Below are 20,775 nucleotides of genomic sequence, written 5' to 3'. Positions count from 1 at the left end.
TGTTCTAGGTTTCAGGGTATTTTTTCAGAAAGCTTTTAAATTTCTCATGCATTTCCTCAGTCAAAGTATAGATTAAAGTAATTTCAGTACTGCAATTTGAGGGATGCCATAACATTAAATTACACTCACTTAAATAATTACAACTCTTTAGCTACAAATGATAAAATAAACGTATCATGTTTAGTGTGTGTACTTCACATGCAGTCATACCAAAGTCTACATGTACATCCTTTCCCAAAGCAGCAGAGAGAAAAAAGCCCTTCTGGAAATCTTTACCATTACACTAGCATATTTGACTGTGGGAAACAATAATTCAAACGAGGCAAAGGTTATAGTAGAAAAATAAATGAAATCAAATGGGAATAAAAGCCACAGCTAAAAGGACAAGTTTCAATCAGTATGCTTTATTCTCATTCTTAACCTCAATTAATTGTTGAGAGGAACATGAATGTTTAATTATACCTTCTGTTGGCTTTCTGAACCTCTCTTTGCATACTAGTCCTCCCAGGGCATGTGCAACAAACACAAATTTATTTTTAGTATTTTGATTTGAATGAGTTATAATACACACAGCCTAAGGGAGAAGAAGATGCAGAAATAGGGGATAAACAAGGAAAATAATTCTGAAGACGAAACAGACAAATGCAAAAACAAGCAATGAGGATTTCTTCACATTTTATTATTTAGCACAAGGAAAGCAAATTAAATTTCTACTCTGGTAAGTGCTAACCAAAATGTCAGCAAGAATCCCACCTGTCGTTATTTTAATCCACAGTATAGGGAGCATTTTTTCCTGGCTGTTGTTGCCCCAGAAGCCTTGACTGGTCTGCCCAGCTTGTTGCTGCTCACACTTTATGAGTTCAAGCTTGCTCAGTTGGTTACATGCATCCTCACAAATAACTCTCCTGCTCTACCTTGACTGCTTTATGGAATACATTTCAAAATATTTTGGAAAAGAAAAGAGAACACTGGATTGGTAATTGTTAGGTCCTTAGGGATAGTTCACTGTTCTTACATATAGGCATGTTAGAAATGCATTGCAATCCAAATGCAACACTGAATTCGGATCTGAATTTCAATCAGACTAAAATCTAGTCATCTACATAAATATTAATCTGTGACTCATTTCAGGGATAGAACTTCTGGGCTGAAACTTAGGAGTAAAACTTGAGTCCATTTCCTCAGAACTGTCTTTTACTTTGAGCCTTCCAGTTTGGAGCGACACTGGTTTAGGAAACACACACCCAGGCCACTGACCAAAATCTATATTGTCCGCAGTACCCATTCTGTCAGATTTTCTCTTACTATGCCTCCAGGACAAGGCCACGCCAAAAATAAGATGGAGAGAGGTGCTTCTGCTTTTTCTCGCATGATCATATCCATAATCCTTCAAGAAAGTCACAACTCTGTTCCTTGGCTGGAGGGGGATGATAACTCAAAGCGGCTGTGAGGAATCTGAACCTGGGGACAAAGAAAGCACCTCCTCCTTCTATGCTAGTTAAGTATATGCTACTTAAATGTTCATAATGAGAGTGCAAGAAGGCATGTGTAGCTCAGTGTAGCTCAGTGTTTAGACACTGCCTTGGGATTCTGAGGTTCAGTCTCACAGCATGCGGGGTATGGCTATGAACAGCAGCTGTGAATGTGACAGCACCACCAGATGTAGCCAGCAGCTGACAGGGCAATAGGAGATATATTTCATCCTGGGAATAACCACATGGCCATGTTTCCAAAACTAAGTGAAACAATATCAACAACAAAAAAAAAGGTTAAATATTTCCCTTTGTTTCTCTCTCCCAAGGTTTTCTTCTTGTGAGATTGATCAAGAAAAGATAAAGTAATTTGTTCTGAGGAAGAACGAAAGCAAGATTTGAATTCTCCTGAATTCTGTCCAGCTCTGCCTCATGTCCCAGTGACTGGGACTCTCTGTGGAAATGGGAATGACTGGACAAGGGAAAAATTGATGTATCTCTCAGATCAGACAGGCTGGGGATGAGAAAGTCTAAAATTACCAGAAGCACAAATACCAAGAAAAACTGTGAGTCCTCAAATGGTAGGCCTACAGGGCAGAGAAAGAACATCATCACAAAAACCGCCCTCTTGGCAGAGTATGAACAAGATCATATCCTCTGAAAATGCCTACCCTGAGATCACAATGGAACTCAGCAGAGAGGAGCCAGAGAGTTCAGCAAAAGGAGATATCAGCCAACAGGACTTGGGCACTGGGTGCTCACAGCAGTAGGGAGCAACCCAGTAGCAGCTTTGGGAATGGCAACAGCCCTGTCCACTAGAAGAAGGCAACCATAGCATCACCTACTGAACATGTCAAAGAAAATGATGTAAATTCTTATGGTATAATTAATTTACATTGTTAAAAATGGTAGTGCTGCATTATAAAATATTTACATTTTACAACAGAATTCAGTGTCTTTTGTCTGATGTCCTCAGTGTATTTCACTTTCTCCTTTACTTTGCTGAATACTGAGTAACAAGGTAGTTGTTACTCTTTTGTGACTGGTGGACTAAGGAGCAGGGAGCGTTCATCACAAAATTAATGAAATCTAGTGCCAGCAAAGAGACATTGCTCCTTTATTTTAAAAGCTGGTCTGATTCTGTTTCTACAGGTAGCATTCCTAAATAATCACAGTAAAATAGTTACACTTTTAGGGTTCAGTCAGACTAAATCCATATTAAATACTGTAAAAAAAGTATTTTGGATTTGTGTGGTTATATAGGCACAGTCAGATCTCCTGATTATTTGTTCCTGATATAATCTGGGAATATAGTCAGTATGTACAGATATTAGAGGTATGAACACAACTAACAGCAGAAGCCCAAGGAAATGAACAACAGCATCAGGAAAGAAAACATTATGCACTTATTTCAAATATGACTGCTATCCCTGTCGGTCTAGCATCCCTCATGCGCACATTAAACTTGGTCAAAAAGCCTGCAAAGCAAATTAACGTTGTATTGCAGCACTCCTGCCAGCATCCCAGTTATCCCAGCTCAGCTTGCTGTGGGACTATGTGACTCTGCATGCACTAGTTACATGTTTGATTTCTACTGGATAGAGAAGAAATTGCAGTTCCAATGTGATCACTGAGTCTGTTCTCCTCTGTCATTTCTGTGTGACCTAGTGCACTCCCCTTAGTAAAAGTTGTGTCATTTGTGAATTAAATCATGGAATCACTCACCATATGGTATAGTCTCTCCTTGCAGCATATTTTCCTTACAGTTTTAAGAGATACGTCCCATTTTTCTTTAAACTCCTTTCCTAAAGGCATACATAACATGAGAGGATGACAGATCTTTTACAGTCAGGACAATTTTTCTTATATTGTGACCTTGCTTCTTCATTCTTTTTGATCAATGGACAGACACAAAAGACTGGAGCTTAGCAGGCACTGCCTGCTGTGATCGCATTTTAACCTTTCCTTCAAGTTGCTCAGATACCACTTGGTGTTGGTATCATGGTTCATCATTTACTCTAAGGTGCAGCTGGAGTTTTTTTCTCACCCTTTCCTGTTGATCCCTGAGAGTCATAGCATGTGAGGCTGGGCTTAGATCTTCTGTAGGCTCTCATAGTGCTCTCTCCAGCAGTTTCTTATTCTTTGAGGGGATTACCCATGTCCTAGACCTTTTGAATCGTGTTCTGCTGTGAAGGCCCCAGTCAGCCAAATGGTGTTCATTACTCATTCTGCTTGATACACACATGTATTTGTCTCTAGCTTCGTGCCTGCCTGTAGTCAGAAGCATGTATTTTGAGTTTAGCACCTCGCTTTCTAACAGAGCTTTATAGGAAGTCGTACTACAAGGTTATAGCCTAAAAAGGGTAATACTGTGACCTGTATCATACTGCTCTCTTCATGAATTAAAAGGTGGTTAGGTAGCTGTGCACTGGAGGCTTAAACAAAAAAAGTCTTAAAAAGTCCCTAATGTTACTCAAAGAAATTCTAAGTAGGCAGGTAATGGAAGTAATTTTGAGAACTTTCAAAATGAGTTAGGACTTTGCTTTACATTCATTTGTGCACACAGCCTGTGCCTGTTCTGATTGTCCATTTATTGATCTCCTAAGGTTACAATGGGACACATGTCTTTGGTAATAAGAACCATGACCCTGGGATAACCTCCTTCTAAATCCTCTGAAACTTCAATAGGTTCAGTTGTTATCTCTTGCACAAGTGCAGTATTTATTGATATTTTTGTGTTTGCTGTTACCTTTAAATCACAACAGTTAACACATTTAGCATGATAAAAAGAAAGGTCTAGTTTCCTATGCCTGGATCTTTACACAATACAAACTGTTCTGTTTTGTAAAAGGTCATTGAAAAACAAAGAGCAAGTAAAACACACACACACACACACAAAGAAAAAACCCGAAAACAGAAGTAAACTACAGGATATGATTCATAAAAATCCCATGTCTCCTCTATATGCTCATAGTCTTCCATGAAAAAATAAATAAAGTTTTTGTTCTGTAGTGATGTTCCAGTAAGTAATACACATGCCAGAGAACAAGCAAACTCAAACAATGAGCTAAAATTAGGGAGGCGGATTCAGCATCTAAAGTCACAAGTACACACACACTTACTTTATAGTGTGAAGGCATCTGGAAGAAATATAGTCACATGGACTGCCCGGGTGCTGGTCTTAGGACTACAGCTCAGAAGACTCCTCTCTCAGCTATAAGACTTTTATGGGTGCTCAAACAACTCTTTTAATCCTGCCTGTGAAAAGAAGAAAAACTTTGCCTGCTTTGGTGGCTGTTGTGAGCATGAAGTTCTGGGTGAATATAAGGGTCTAGGGTTTTTGTGATGAGTGCCACTGAAAAAAAAAGATCTCTACAATCTGCTCAGTTTTTAACAAGTACTAAATAAAAGTAATTCAGCTTGGCCATTTTGCTGTAAGTTCACTTACTACTGAAATGGAAGAAAGAGATAGCTGGCATGCAGTAGCACAGACCATTTGTCAACACCTCAATATTAATAAAAATAGTATATTTTCCTGCATAAAACGATATCTTTTCCATGTCTAAAAACAAAGTCTACTCAGTGAAATACATGTTAACCACTATCAGTCCTCTCTAAACCCATTCAGCTCAATCAGTAAAACATTTATTTTCCTACGAGAGAATATGGTTAACCACATCAAGAAACAGCAAGATCTGCATAAGAGCCTGAGGAAATCTGGCTTGCAACTAATACTTTTGCTTCCATATTGGGCCAAAGAAAGAGTTATGTACACCTACATAGGAGGAAACAATGAGTAAACGATTGCCCAGATGTGGCTGCCACTACAAAGAGCGTTCTGAAAGCATTCTGACACAACTTCAGATTGATTTTCCTATTGCAGATACCTGCTCTAATGACGACATTGACACTGTAGGTCAGTGGAGTATTTTTTCAGTATCTGATATTCCTGGAAATTCCAAAGATTTCATTGTGAGGCAATATTCTACTCTGATGATATTACTTGTGAAATATAAAACTGGACATTGTAAAGGATAGCTAGGGTCCACATACTTCTTTTTAAAGCTTTTTTAATTTTATGTTTACAGATGGTGTTACAGCTGTTCTTAAGCAAGATACTCAACTTTTAGTACAAACCCAAACACCCACTGCAGAAACATAAATATTTGTAATGCATATTTTTGCTCTGATTGATTGATTGATTGGTGGATATATGTTTTGATAAATTTAATGCAGAATAATATTTAGTTAGATTAGACAATAAAAGAAAAAAATATATTGAAATGATATAATGATCTCAAAATGTTGTTGCTTGTAAGTATACCACAAAATAAGTAATTTGGGCTCTTATCAGCAATGCTCTAATAACCCATTAATATAGTAGTCATAAGGAGCTGGATATTTTTCAGTGACATGTGGGTAGAGAAGCCAAACCCAAAGAAGTATACAGTCTAAGAGCAGTGTATAAGCTCAAGTTTGCAAAAATTCTGGACCCATACCCTTACTCAATTTCTAATAAAGTACAGAACTTCATTTTGGGTTTTCACAGAACCTGCTCCTTTTTATAGGCAAGCCTTCTCTCCTTCCTGGAGAAGGAAATAACAGGAATCACGAAACTCTTTATTTTCCAGTAACCCAAGAGGCTTGTATGAATAAGATATTGTACCTCAGGTACCACGGTAGCAAAAAGGAAAAATAAAAGCCTTCTTTCTTAAAAAAGTAGTATCTCAATAGAATTCAGAATCCATAATTTTAACATAATCCTCCTCTCATTTAAAAGGGAAAAGGCAGAAATAAAGAATGTCCATCTGCATCACACTTTTACAATGTTGTTTAGCCTTTCTGACAAGGAGCTTCCCAAATCTTGCTACTTCTTTTAGAGCTGCCAATGGAAAGAAAGACTTTGCACAGGGAGCAGGATTTCCAGGGGAAGAAGTGAAAAAGCATGAGAGAAAGAATTCACAAGAATTCACTCCCACCCACCTACATAAGATTCCTAGAAGTATTGTTAGCCCAAAGGTTTCCAAAAATTCACTCTGGATCCTAAAGACAGGGTTTCTTATGTGCAGGTTGATTTTATAGCAGAAATGGTGTCCATCTGAAACCTCTCACAAGGTTGGAATGTTAGAAGTAGTCCCAGGAGAGGGAGTTTAATGTACAAAATGCAGGTGTGGCAGCCAGAAAGACATGATGAATACAATTTATCACAGGGCTCTGCAATTTATCACAATGGTATCACAGGAAACAATCAAAGCAGAGGAGCAGATAGATAGGCTGGATAGATTAAGCTCCTTTGGACATGCAACTTCTTTGAAAAATGCCACGGAAATTGCATGCTACAAGTCCAAATTTTCGAACAGTTATTTTAGTGACTGGAATAGGGAGAAGGCTTTCTGGGTTTGGGGTCCTCTTTCCCAGAAAGGAAAAAGATGTGTTATTCTGAAGAATGAACTGGAGCTAAAACAATTGGATGCTGTTTTCCTTTGTTCTGGTTTTAATCCAACTTTGAAGCCACTCTGGATATGTGCCAGAAAGCTGGGATTTGCATGTGCAAACCCAATACCTGTACTTCCAGCCACATTCCTGCCTGCTTGATTTGCAAACTTGGGTGCATGATGTGCAATGTACAGGAGTGATTCCAGGGGCCCAAGCCACTGCGCTGCTTTTGATGCTCTGCATGTGTTCAAAGCATGTTCACAGTGAGCACAGCCTTTCCTTACTCTCTGCTTTTGTGGAGTGCCTTTCTAAAACAAGCTCTGTTGCGTCCATGTAACAAGTCTCGGTTTTTCAGCAGCAGGGCTGGCGTGATACCATGGTCCGCAGCGCTGCTGCAGCGATACTCCCCACCTCCCACAAAGTAGGGGCCTTATGGCTTTTGAAACAGCACACGTACTATTTAAATTGCTTCGCTGGGAGGAGAATTATGTGTTCTGCAATGCCTCAGGACAATGAGCCAAAGGAACTATAGAATATGAGCTTGGTGTTAAAGCCATAGCACTGCAATGCTCTGCTCTGTGTGGGTTTTAGCCTGCCATGTAACATTACTTTTACATTAACATTTGTGGTTCCTTTTTTATGCACACCAGCTTCCCCATGCTCCGCCCTCCGCAATTTAACAGTCAGATTCCTATGATCCAAACAGGGTGGCATGTTCAAAGCTCCACTTCTTTTCAGAGCTGATTAAAAGAAGAAAAAAGCTGAGTATCATACAAACTTACTTCAAATAGCCTTTATTCACACTAGGACAAGACTAGAGCCAAAGAATTTTACAAAACACAAAACAAAAGGATTTTTTACAACTCAGTTGAGAACTATTTCACACCAATCCAAGGCTCATATATATATATAATCAACAAATTTTTGCAGCACAGTATTACTTAACATTACTCATTGGATACTTTCAGATACAAAAATGTATCAGGAATAATAACAACAATCCACAGGTTCCTCTTACTCTCACAGAAATATTAATATCAACCTTTACAAATTTTGCCATTTGGATTGGTCCCACTGATACTTTATCCCTTAGAATCTCATCTGCCTGGAAAGACAAATTACAGATAAACTTTTAGTGCTCTGAGAAAAGGACTGTTTTTCATCATAGAAACAGATAGCTACAACAATTTTCAAAGAAAAAAAATAAATAGATATTTCAGCTGTGCATCCCTAGATGGAAAGCTCGGTGTTGTAAAATCCCACAGCAGTAAGTTTGGGTTGAAAACTTCAGTTATGACTTCACTAGGTATTGCTTTATGCTTTCCTACTGCACCCTAACAGAATATTAAGCCAATCCAGAAATATAAAATAACGGAAAATTAAGCAACAGGAAACAAGTGTATGAACTTGTTCACATAAGACATGATGTTTACACCGTTCTAAAGCCTGCTGAAGTCAGCAGCTAAATATCCACTGGTGCCAGTGCTCTTTCAGACAGATTTTTCTAGAGGCAGAACGAGGACTTCGTATCAGAAATGGGGATGTGTGGCAGAGTTCAGATTCGTACCTGAACTTGTTTGTAGTTTGATTGTGGTTTAGTGCAAAGCAAAGATTTCTTCACAAGCTGTCTTCCAGCTCCTATCCACAGCCCGTTACAGAAGAAGCTCAGTGGACTTTGAATAAGGGCATCCTACAGCTCTGACATTGCAAACATTCCTTCGGCCATTTGGACATACGAACAAGGGGATGATGTGTGGATATTTTAACATAGAATCACTCTTACTGCACAGTAGCAGTGCCATCAGTTTCCTATTCCATTTGCCTCTTGACCATTCATCCACACAGGAGCACGTATTCCTCATAAACTGCAGACCAAATCACAGTGTGCTAATTAAGATCCTACCAAGAGTGTCTTAGATTACACTGAACAGTTTATACTTTGCTCTAAGCTCTTCTAATATACAGAAGCACAGAGCATAGCACTAGAGTAGAGTAAAAGATAGTATATGGGAGTTATAATTAATAATTGCTGGAATGTCCTCCTTGGTCTTCACTCTCTGTGGTGTGCTATTTGCTAACGACTAAAACTGAGCTACTAACAAGATGTCATGGGACAAAAAACCTTTTGGATCAAGTGAAGATATTACATTGTTAAAATCAAAATGGGTCCCTTTTGAGGTTAGAGAGGAATGCAAGTTTCACAATTTCTTTTTTTAACAATCAGCAGACAGCCAGCTAAATCATTCTCATAAAATACCACTCCAGTTTGGATCTGTCACAAAAATGAAACATTTAATTGCTGCTAGAAGTGACAAAGATAAATTATTTGCATTCCCACACCAAGGGCAGGAGCATCTGCCAGGGAAGATGGGCCTCTTTTCTCTGGTTCTCATGTGCTATGAGGGCAAATTCAATTACAGGGAAAAACTGAAGCAAGTGACACAATAATATAAATATTAAACTATAATTTAAAATCCAAATTCTTCCAGATTTTGGATGAAAAATAAGTAGCAGAGGCTTGGTTTAAGAGAAATTCTTTCCTAGCAGGTTCCCCCCGCTTCATGCACATATTCTGTTTTACTTCCATATGGAGTCTGTAAAAAAAAGTACAATAGCTCACAAAGCTCTATTGTGACCTTTTAAAATAAAACAACCGTGTGCTGTTACACTCTTGGAAAGGCTACTACTGAAAAAAAAAGTATGGATATCCCCTCTTGTCATTCCTGCTATGAAATGTTTGCTAGGGGCAAAACCACAGTATCTTCTTCTGGACAACAGTCTGGGCTGCTGTTATTTAGGACTAAGTCTGTGTAGGGAGGTTCATGTCTGCATATGAGTGGGTGTGTTCATGAGACAGGGCATTTCCCAAAGGGCAAGTGCTCACTGGCCACCTCCTTGCCTCTGCAAGTTAATTGTAGTTGGTTGTCTCACAGCCACCAGAGCTTCTGGAAACATTCCCTCTAATTCTCCATCCCAGACACATTGCCCCGAAAGTGTCCTGCTGTCTGTCTACACAAATTAAGCAGTCTCTACATTCTTGTTCTCTACAGGACCTCTGGTGTTGGCTGCAGCAAAACCTTTCTAATATTTCATCTCCAGTTATGAATCTCAGCTTTTCAGGGAGGCTTCATTTAAACGAGACACCAAATTAAACATCACATACTGAAGAGAGGGACTTTTTTTGCCACTTCCTTACATCTGGCAGGTTGTTGACTTTTTGCAAATAAAGAAATATTCAGCTTTGTTTACATAACAGCAGTTTGTATTTTCTATTTATGTTGTGATATTTAAGATCATTTAATGATTTTATTTACCTCAAATTCACTTGCCTGAAATTAAGTGCTTAATTTTTACTGAAAGTAATATTAAGAAGGAACGTAATTAAGAAAGAGACTATTACTATCATCTTTACGCTGGCCACATTCCTATGAACTTTGATTGCTTGCTGAAGAAGGATAATATAATGAAATAGGTAATTGCTGCAGATTATATTAAAGCCAAATGAGTGCACAGAAAGCTCCTACACACAAAGCCAAAAAATGAAGAGCAAGAGATAGTCTTAGCAGTTCTGAAATTAACTGCCCAGGTAAAAACATTAAGCTGAATATATGTATTTTTTCTCGATATCCTGAGTTGTACAGTCTTTTAGTTTTCAGATTCTAATATGAATTTAATAACCTAACAGAATACAACATGTCTCAGTTAGCTCAACACAGTCTCCAACACTGAGGGAAGTGTATAGAATGGAGTAGCACATCAGTACTTGCTACTGTAGCATCTCTGACTCAACAGATTGTTGACTTAGGAAAATCTTGATCCAAAGGTGGAATACAGTCCCTGAACCCTCATACAGCAAGGCAAGGCTTTGCTGCAGGACATCCTGCAGTTCCCATGCCACCAGAGGTTCACCCTGGCTCTGAGGGCTCTTTGCCATCTCCTCAGCTTCCCCTCCTCACTGGACAAAGGAATCATTATTTACCCCATCAGCTCATTTTTTACAAGCAGTCTAAACTAAGATGTTGACATTTTGGCGGCCAGCTAGAAATATCTGGAATTTATTTTTCAGAGATGTCAATCTCCTTCACCTAAGCAGAGGTCCATGGCAGACAGGAGACTGTGACATTTCTTCAGAAATTCTCCTAAGCCTCTGGATTTGAATATTAGAAGCAGAGAAACAGGCAATTTGTACACCTTTTTGAAACCCATGAAATCTGTTTTTGAATCCAGCTAAAACTGGACATTTTTAAGAGTGTCCGTATGAATATTTCCCTAGAAATAAGACAAAAAGTACTGGGAGATATTATAACTGTAATCCATAGGGAGCTATTGATGGTAATAAAAACTACTGTGAGAAGAAAACAGCAGCAAGTGAAACTGCCCTCTCGGAAAGCCCAGGTCTGCTTGGAAGGAAGTGTTGATATTCACCATAAGCCTCGATCATTTCCCAGAGGGCTGCACGGTGCCTTGTAATGACATAATCAAAAAGTAATGATGTTCTCAAAAAAAAAAAAAACCAAAAACACACACACACAAAAAAAACCAAAAACCAAAAGAACACACATACACTCACACACACAAAAACCCACAGGTCCTGATTCATCTCCCACTGAAATCAAAGAGGATTTTGTTATTGGCTTCAGTGAGAACAGAGTTCTGGACACAATCTGTGTGCAGTTTATTTGCACATTTGCTTATCCAAATGAGCCTGACTTTAGCCAATAGCATGTCTAGTTGTCTGTCAAGGAGTATGCCTGTATAAATGCATAAGTGTGAGTTTATAATGTGGTTTAATTCAAATTACTCTGGCATTTTAAAAGCTTTTTCAGCTACAAAGGACAGCTTTATCTGATTTCCACTCCAGAATATAGACTTTAATTGGTAAAGTTTGTGAATCACATTTCAAACTGCAATTCATATTCCATTTCATGCAAGCTGAGGGCTCAAATGGATTTTGCATTTGTGGGGTTAATTCTAGAATGATCTTACTATGCATTCAATTAAAATTTTGCAGACATTATTTCAAAATGTGAAAAGCTTTACAAATTAGCCAACTCATCAGCTTTGCCCTTGGTTTCCTTGAAGGGAAACTTCTTTGAAGACCACAAGAAAACTGCAGTAAGTGGCAAGTAAGATTGCCATCACAAGTCTGCTAAAAATACAGGGTGAACCCTGATTGCTTTAGTCATATGAACAGTCCCTTCAGAAGCCCAAAATCAAGCAAGGTGGCTTGTAGCAGGAGTTAATTTAGCCTGCTAGAACCCTCTGCATTACTAAAATGAGCAAGATTTTGGCTTGTAAATGGTGGGTAGAATTTTATTTAACTTTCTTAGGGGCATATATCCACTTTAGAGTAAGCCTTTTGGAATAAAAGTTTACTTCGCATTATAGGAAATGACATTCCTTTTTTAGATTTCCCTTTTCAAAGCATGCCTCAGATTTCTAACTTGTAGCAGAGAGCTTTTGTATAAGTAATAAAAGTCTTTAAAATTAAAATGCTAATCGTAAACAAACCCAAATGCATGAAAGATATAGTTCAACTGCATAACAAAAGAGAATTATATAATTCTATTTGAATGAAATCTTTCATCTTTGATTTACAGGTTTGAGTCTGACTGTAAGTGAAACCATATTGTTCCATATCTTTCATATCATGGCCTTCACCAGAATCTTGTTTTAATTAAGGTTTCTTTCAGATTTCAGAATAGAAAGCATGACAGTCTTCACTTATGGCTTTAATATATCCTTTGAGTTTGAAAATGTATAAAAATGAACATCATTTGCTTTTAAAAGCCAAGCGAGCTGTCACAAACTGCAAGCAAAATACTTCAAGGTATCTCCCAGAGTTCATTAGGTGAGAAAGTTGTAAACAAAATAAAAGTCGCTGTAGCACAATTTTGTTCATTTGAAATCATCTAACACACATGCCCTATCTCTTTCTCTAGCAGTAAGGCAACACGTGTAACTGTTTAAGCGTTCATTATCAGCTAAAGGCACGACTCTATGTTATGTTTGCAAACATGGAATTAAATAGCTAATGTCACATCACAGGGAAGTCTTGCTGCACTTTGGGGATCTAGAGTAAAACTAAAACCCTTTGAAACTCCTTAAGCAATGTCAGCTCTCTCAGTGCAGGACTACATAAGAGAATCAGTTTGTATTCACAAGACAACCTGTAAAAAACACCCCCAACGAACTCCACAGAAACACCTGAGCTTCAAATGAGCTGCACGCAGTTGCTTCGGATCGCTGTTCTTAGAGCCAGGATGCAGAAACATTTCAGAACAAAATGAAAACACATTTGGAAAGCCATCTATTTTTCAGAGACTACTTGATCTCTGCTGCACATCTGGTGAGAGCTACTGTCAACTATGGCGGGTACAGCGCTCTTTTAAAGACAGAAAATCACTCATTTTAGGGAATCGTGAATGTGTTTTTATGATAGAAAAGGTTACATGAAATGGGGAGAGATGGCTAGGAAAAGGGAAAACAAAAGGAAGCACCACCAAGCACAGTACTTTGGGAGATTTATAGTCCAATAAGAAGTGCTTTCCCTGTAGCTAAAATCCCTCATCTCAGTTTACACACCTTTCTCTCATTCTGCTAAGAACTCATTACAGGGGTTTAGAAAACAGCACGTAAAATAAAGGTTTTTTTTTCATTTTTTCATTACAGGAGCAAAGAAAACAAATTCTATTAACAGTTTAACACAATATGAAAAAAATTACCCAGTAAAAAGTGTCAGAAAGTGATTCATGGAGTTTACCAAGTATTTTGCTGGCTGTTGCAACTCATATCTATAATCTATCGTGTAGAATTTTGTAATACTCTATTTCACAATCAATGGTGGTGAGCGGGTCGAACAGCATATAAAAAGCATGCTCTAGGCTCTTTCTCCCAAGCCTGTTTTACTGTAACTCTACAATTGTAGCGGTTACATTTAAGGAATCTTTAGGGCTCTTTCAAGTCCATCCAAAGAACAAGTGAAGCTGCTATTCAGAACTTTGTGCCCAGTGTTTATGTTCCATCTGATCCGTGCCACCCAAGCAGCAGACAAGACACGTCTGAGGGTGCTTTGGGGGAATACACAATGATGTCACCCACAGGAAATATCAAGGAGGACTTGGCACTTCACAAGGCTGGCTCTTCTTCCATGGGCTCGCCAGCAGCTCTGTAAAAATAAACAGGCAATCAGAATACAGCACAAGAGTACACAATGACATTGTAGATTTTCATGCATAATCAAAGCTGATTTTTCAGCTCTCTCTCATGTTTATTTGTGTTATTCAGTTATCCATAAATAGAGTTTCTTTCCTAGGAAGTATAAACAAATGTCAAGTGGAAAAACATTTTAGATCCAAGCAATCACTGAAAACGTTCCTGTTTATATTAAAATATGTCAGAATATTTTATAACTTTTTCTCCAGAAATGTACATGCTTTGTGTCAACAGAATCAAATCATTTCGTGAAAAAAATAGCCATGATACTTCTATTTTACAAGCACTTGTGACTGGAAATACATGCATTTGTTTTTCCCAAGTGAGCCCATACCATTACAAAACCCCAGTTCACCAGTAGCCAAGCGATCAGCAATATTTCTTGCATGGTTTTTCCTCAGTCCTTTGAGTTTTAATTCTGTGCTTTCATAAATGCATTGGCTGCTGCCTGCCTGCCTGCAACTTATGAGACCAAATTCTGAACTCGTCTAGCAATCTTAGAGAGAGTATCCATTAATAATATCTCATCAGATTGTAAGCGCAACTTTTGTTTGAAACTTTCTGAGAAATACCCAACTTAAGTAAGATAAAGTCTTTAAAACATCCAGTAAGTAACAAATGGAGATAAATGCTGAGCTGGTGCAAAGTGTCATAGCTTCTCATATCTAACTGTGTCTGAGGATTATGCTGCTAATTGTAAAATGGGGAACTTCTGAGACCATTGTGAGACCTCACTGTTGAAGGACGTAAGAATTTAGAAACAGACCATTTTTCATCAGTCTGCCTGAACACAGCCTCAAGTGATTTTAAGACCTCCAAGAATTGCTTGAAATGAAGGGGGGCAAAAAGTAAATACAAATTAATAAATAGAACAGACATTTACCCGTTAAATCTGATAAGCTGACATAAAGATTGGCTTCAGTAAAAATCCCTCAGAAAGTATAAGATCATGGTATCTCATGAAAAAAAAAAAGTAATTAATGGGGGCTTGCATGGGCTTTGGTAGTTTATTTAGCAAGGAAGCCAGAGAATTTTGAATTAATCTGGACTTTATTAAAGTTTTTCCCAACAAAAAAATCAGCAGTATCTCTTTAAAAGATTTTATGTGGGTCATTCCTTTATGATTTGAAATGATTACAGCTAGTATGTTAAAAAAACAAGTCAGATGAATGATATATGAAAAAGAAGACATTTTTCAGACTACCCGTTTTCCAAAGGGTTAGTGAACCCAAAAGATTATCTATCTATAAATCTCAAATCTGCTGTTCCTCACCATACGGTGGAGGATTTTTAACGTGAGCAATAAAAAAATGACCAAGATCATCACTATCTTTTTATCTTTCCTTCCATTCTCCTGACTTGTGGTGGAGATGGCACAGAGGCAGTAGAGGTGGGATGGAGCCCAGCCTTCTAGTGAGGTATGGCATAGGAATGTGTACTGTGAGGAGACTTCACATTGCTACGGTATGTTGCCCTCATGCTAACCACATGATCCCACTTTCTCCAGCAGAAGACCTGCTTTCCCTCTAGAATAATGCAAAAGTGCAACAAGTCCTGTTAAACACCCAGGACCTTACAAGAGTTTCTGAGAAAAGAGCAAAGCAGGTAGAAGTTAATATTTTAGATTCTGCTGTGTATGAATGAATGAATGAATGAATGAATGAATGAATGAATGAACGAATGAATGAGAAGAAAGCTTTCAGTAGATTTTAACTGGTGACTGGCAGAACAGGAAAGAGTGGAGCTCTGGAGAATTTCTTCAATTGGAAGTGGGAGCTTGTGTTATTTATAAGGAGCAGGCTTCTGATTCTGACATTCTCATGAATATCTCACAACCTTGAGACAATCATGTTCAAACGTTTAGCCCTGGGTGTAATTTTTCATTGATGAGGGCACTTCTGAAAACCAGGATTGACCTCAAGCACTGTGCTCTAATAAACTCCAGTGTACTCCAAGAATATCCCAGTGTTCCTCAACAGCCAGACCCTAAGCCCCACCAGAAATATTTACATTCAAGTGCAAGACTCAAGGCCCTTTTTGGAAGTGGAGAAGAGGTTCAGGTGTCCTGGCAAATCCAGCTGCTGTCTCCCAGAGTGGGTATTCTCAGCCTTCTTGAGTCTGCTTTGATAATTTGTGTGTGTGCTTTTACTTCAGTTTATTAGCACAAGAGAAGTCACTGGATCTATCCAATGACTTGTCAGTAGAAATGTACATCTTTACAGGACAACTGCTTAGGCTAGAGTTTTGTGAGAGATCAAGTAAAGTTTTCAGGCTCTTAGTACAGAAAGAAAAACATTGAAATCACATATGTTTGAGAGATGAATCAATGTGTACCCCTTCAGCTTAAATACGAAGTTCTCCCCATGAAATTGAGGGAGCAGACTCTGACAGGCCAAATTTATGTTACCTCAATTATGTCACTGTTAGTTGTACTAGTTCAGTTAGTCTTCCTGTAGCTAGCAAGAAGTTGGCATAAAAAAGTAAAACAGGAAAAAAAAAAAACCAACAACCTAATCCATATTGTATGCTCTAATTCTTCAGAAATGTAACAGTGAGGTTGGATCTGATCCAGGCTGATCTACGCAGTTGGCAGATCCAAAATGGCACAGATTGAGACTGTAATGAATGAAGAACCACAACAGTGATTTTTTGTAAACCTCCACCGAAACTGCAGGTTTCTAGGAGCAAAGCTCTCTTGCATTCATTCTAATTATTTGAGTATACGATGAAGAGTGCTTGCCTACAAGATATCTATCTGCAGCTCACACTCTGGCAGAAGGAAATAGTCTCTTGCAGTTATTGTTAAACGAAATGATTATATTAAAACAAATGAAGTCAATGAGACAGAGTTCTTCCATGTGGATAAAATCTGGCAAGACTTATGAAATTTTAAGTACTATTGCTCTGTGGCAGTTCTGAGTAAATGGCAACCATATTATTTAATGAGAATACTATTTAAAATAGATCAGATCTATACTTTAAAGAAAGCCAGTATAAGAATCTAAATGTGTTCTGTAAATCATAAAAAAAATTCTCTTACCTTAATTTATAAATTAGAATTTCAGAGATTCCTCAAAGCTACAACACCACACGCAAACAAACAAACAAAAAAATCAAGCTAAGTCTCCAAGTCCCCAGAATTGCTGAAATTGCTGAACAAAAGATAGATTTTCTGATGGGGTATGGCTGTTTTACGCCATAATCTGTTTCTAATTTAACTCAGCTGTCTCGGGGAAGAGCATCGTAATTGAAAAGTGATCCTCTGGTAGCAAAGAATGGGGGGAAGGAGGTATGTTTCTATACCTTGAAGATGATTTGGCGAGTGCTTGAAGACATCATATTAAAGATCCCAAGTAAGTGTATATCCTAGTAAAAAATGGACTCTATGGATCAAAGGGAAAGAGCCATGATGAAAAAGACTTTGCAGTTTAAGAACCAACCAAGGTAAAAAAATGTAAACTCCCAAAAGAGGATGTCATGTCCAAATAAGGCAAATAAAATAGAAACTCTAGCAGGTTCAATGTAAACCCACAAAATGGGCAGAGGACAATCTGAAGACCAACATGTTAAAGGCATAAAAACTAATAATGAAAAGATCTTTCAAAATACATCAGAAGAAATGATCAAAGCATAAAAGGAACATCAAGAAAGGTAGACCACAAGAGCAAAATGAACTATTTATATCTCTGTTAACTAGAGAAGTGTCAGGCAGATTTTATTATTTGCAGATGAACTGTCTTAAACTGAATCAGCATAAGAACAAGCTGATATATTAAACACTGCCAAATTGCGAAGAGCAGAATAAATTTGTCCACTGAGTTCTAAGGGAATGCGATCATGATGTTTCTAAATAAATAACTATAGAGTACATTCTACTGGTTAAATCAGCATCCATGCCAGAGGTAAGAAATGCTGTTCTCCTTTGGGAGACTATAGGAGATACAGTACGTCCGCACTGGGAGGGGGGGATTGCTAGCAACTATAATAAATCATAGTAGGCATTTAGATAATGGTAATTTGGCTAAGAGTTAAGCCTTAACTGTTCCAGGGAAGTCAAACCTTGCAAATTTATTACAAATTTCTGAAGGAACTGAAGGAAGAGGGATCAAGTGATACCCATGTACAAAGAAAGTCTTCCAATGATTTTATGCAAATGCTCTGAGGAACTTAGTTTATGAGAGAATGCCCTGCCATAGATTAAAATTCCATCAGAAGGAAGAAATGGGTAATAACACTGGTGAATTTTCACCATAGAGAGTTGTTCCACAGCATTTCAAGACTGGGCAATGTACCAGTACATTTAAGTGATAACATTTGTTGATGATGCAAAATTACTGATACTAGATAGTTTTAAAGCCCATAGTGCCAATTCTGAATGGAAAAGAAGGTAAACAGATGCAAAATAATACACAAAGCAGAGCGAGGACAGCTTTAATTGTTTATATACTGTGATGGCAATTACTGAAAGCTTAGAATTAATGAGAGTAGAAGAGAGAAACAAAAGCAGCAAAAAATGCCCATCATTAATCTACTGTATATATCCATAGTGTGCTCAACATCTGGTGTCCTGAATTCTATTCTTAGTCCTTGTTCTTAAAAAGTACTACAAGAATTATGGAAAGGGGCAAGAATAATAATCTGAAGTAAGAATTCTTTTTAATTCCAGGAAGAATAAAATGTCTTGAGACAGTTAAAATATTTAAAACCAGAAATATAGCAGAGAATGTGAGTAGGAAAAAAATGCTTTCATTTCTAAATGCTCTAAACTGCGCCTGATGAAGCTGTGGAATTCACTGCATGAACATCAAAACTGTAAATTAATTCAAAAATAGCTTTGAAAAATTTGTACTTGCATAAGTATCCTGGAGGCTTTCACACAGATGGGTCACATAACAGCCATTGAGATTACAGATGATCAGAGAAAGACTTGCTCTCAACTCCTCTGTTCCCTGTCCTTTCCTTCAGGCACTCTCCACCAGGTGGGTAAAATAAGGCTGAAGCTTCTCTGACTCCTGAGCCTGGCTTTGAGTTCAGATGCAGTGGGGTAGGGTCAAGTAGGTGCAAGTTCTTCAGAAGTTCTTCTGGATACTCATACAGTGAAATTCTGAGCAAAGGTCTAGAGCTGATGCACAGACAGAGAATGTGACCCTAGGTGGTGGCTAGATGTACCCTACAATCTAAACAGTTGCACTGCTATAAAATACATCGCAATATGACTGAAAATGCAACTGATAGCTCAGAAACACTAAGGGAAATGTCTAAAAATGATGCTTCATTTTCATTTCCGTTTGAGTAAAATCTATGCTCAGCTGAATGAGGGCCATAAAGTTAAATCCTGATAAATGTCATTCTCAAGATTTACTCTGCTGCAAAAGTTGGAAGTGCTGGAGACCTCTCCCCACACCCATTTATTTTTCCATTTTAAGATGAAATGTACAGAAGCTCCAGTATATCATGGACAGCACTGTGCTGAGTATTTTCATAGCAAGACTTCTGAAACAGATGTCTGGCCAAAGCAAAATTCTAATCAGCTAAATCTGTATCTCTCTTAGGGAATAAGCAGTTATCTATACACAAAAGTTATGGCAGTTGGAAATGCTTTATAGGGCATGCTGGTTCCTTTAATTGCGTCTGCATTTAAATCTGTGTTAGCATCATGAATGTTTTCTTTCCTATCCACAAAGTCTTTTTTCTATATCTGTTCTCTCATGAAGGCTATAATCAAGTTTCAATTGAATCTTAAAGTGCAGAGTTGTGTTTGGTTAAATAAAACACCAAAAGCATAGCAGATTTCACCGTTTCTTCATTTAGTCTCAGAAAAAATCAAATTAAAAAAAAATAATCTGCACTGTCACTTGAAGAAAAGAAGGAAGGAGAGAAGAAAGAAAGAGAAATACTTAATGCAGGCCTTAGCCAGGAGCATTTTATCCTTTATTCATCAGTGGTAAGTGAGTCAGATATGAGTTGGCCAGGAAAAGAGCTGCTTTACCCAAAATCTGAGTTTAAAACGAGTCATCTCACTCCAAACACCAATATATCCTCCAACATAACTGGCAAGAGTTTCCCACAAAGAGACTTTTGCTGCCACTCTCTTCATCTGCAGGCCTGGCCATCCAGAGCTGAAGTCAACAGGATGTCTATCATCAACTCTGTGAAACAAGACCGGAATTATCAGCTTGGCTGAACATAGTGGCAATTAAGAGAAAGTAAATAGACTCCTGGCAGTATGAAGGAACCCTTCAGGCTTCCCTGTCAGCCATGACACTTTCTGCTCTGATCCTGCTCTGCCAGCCACTAACAATTTTTCCCCAAAAATACTCAGTGGAAAGGTCTTCAGACGGTGGCTGCAATCCACAATGGGGAAGAGTGATGCAGAGAACATAAGAGCCCAGAGGACTCTTCAAGTTCCTGCAGCCCTGTCATTTCTTATAGAAGAAGGCTGGAGAAGGAGCAAAGTATACTTGGTCTTTAATTATAATAAATGGAACAAATGTGATAAAATTGTAATTCATCACTGGGTTACTCCAGCTTGTGTTCTTATATGCCTGTGAATGGAATTATATGCTTTTGTTAAGTGAAGTTATACTGGCATAAAACCAATGTGTGCAATATCAAATCAATCCCTGGATTCATAATTCCATGCTGAAGTTTC

At 38.1% G+C, this 20,775-nt stretch overlaps 1 protein-coding gene across 6 annotated transcripts in view; it reads right to left on the bottom strand.

The window, feature by feature from the left end:
* Nucleotides 1-7,697: 7,697 nt before the first annotated feature.
* The window catches only part of HDAC9 (histone deacetylase 9), a 440,323-nt gene continuing 427,245 nt past the window's right edge, over nt 7,698-20,775 (bottom strand). For all 6 annotated transcript variants that reach the window (XM_010712747.3, XM_031553923.1, XM_031553921.1 and 3 more), the window contains one exon: nt 7,698-14,076. In XM_010712747.3, coding sequence (XP_010711049.1) covers nt 14,037-14,076 — 40 coding nt within the window. In that variant the 3' untranslated portion in view covers nt 7,698-14,036. The remainder of the gene's footprint in view (nt 14,077-20,775) is intronic.

Source organism: Meleagris gallopavo, chromosome 6, assembly GCF_000146605.3.
Source record: "Meleagris gallopavo isolate NT-WF06-2002-E0010 breed Aviagen turkey brand Nicholas breeding stock chromosome 6, Turkey_5.1, whole genome shotgun sequence".
In the NCBI taxonomy this organism is placed as follows: domain Eukaryota; kingdom Metazoa; phylum Chordata; class Aves; order Galliformes; family Phasianidae; genus Meleagris; species Meleagris gallopavo.
This window is presented reverse-complemented; position numbering and strand designations above follow the sequence as displayed.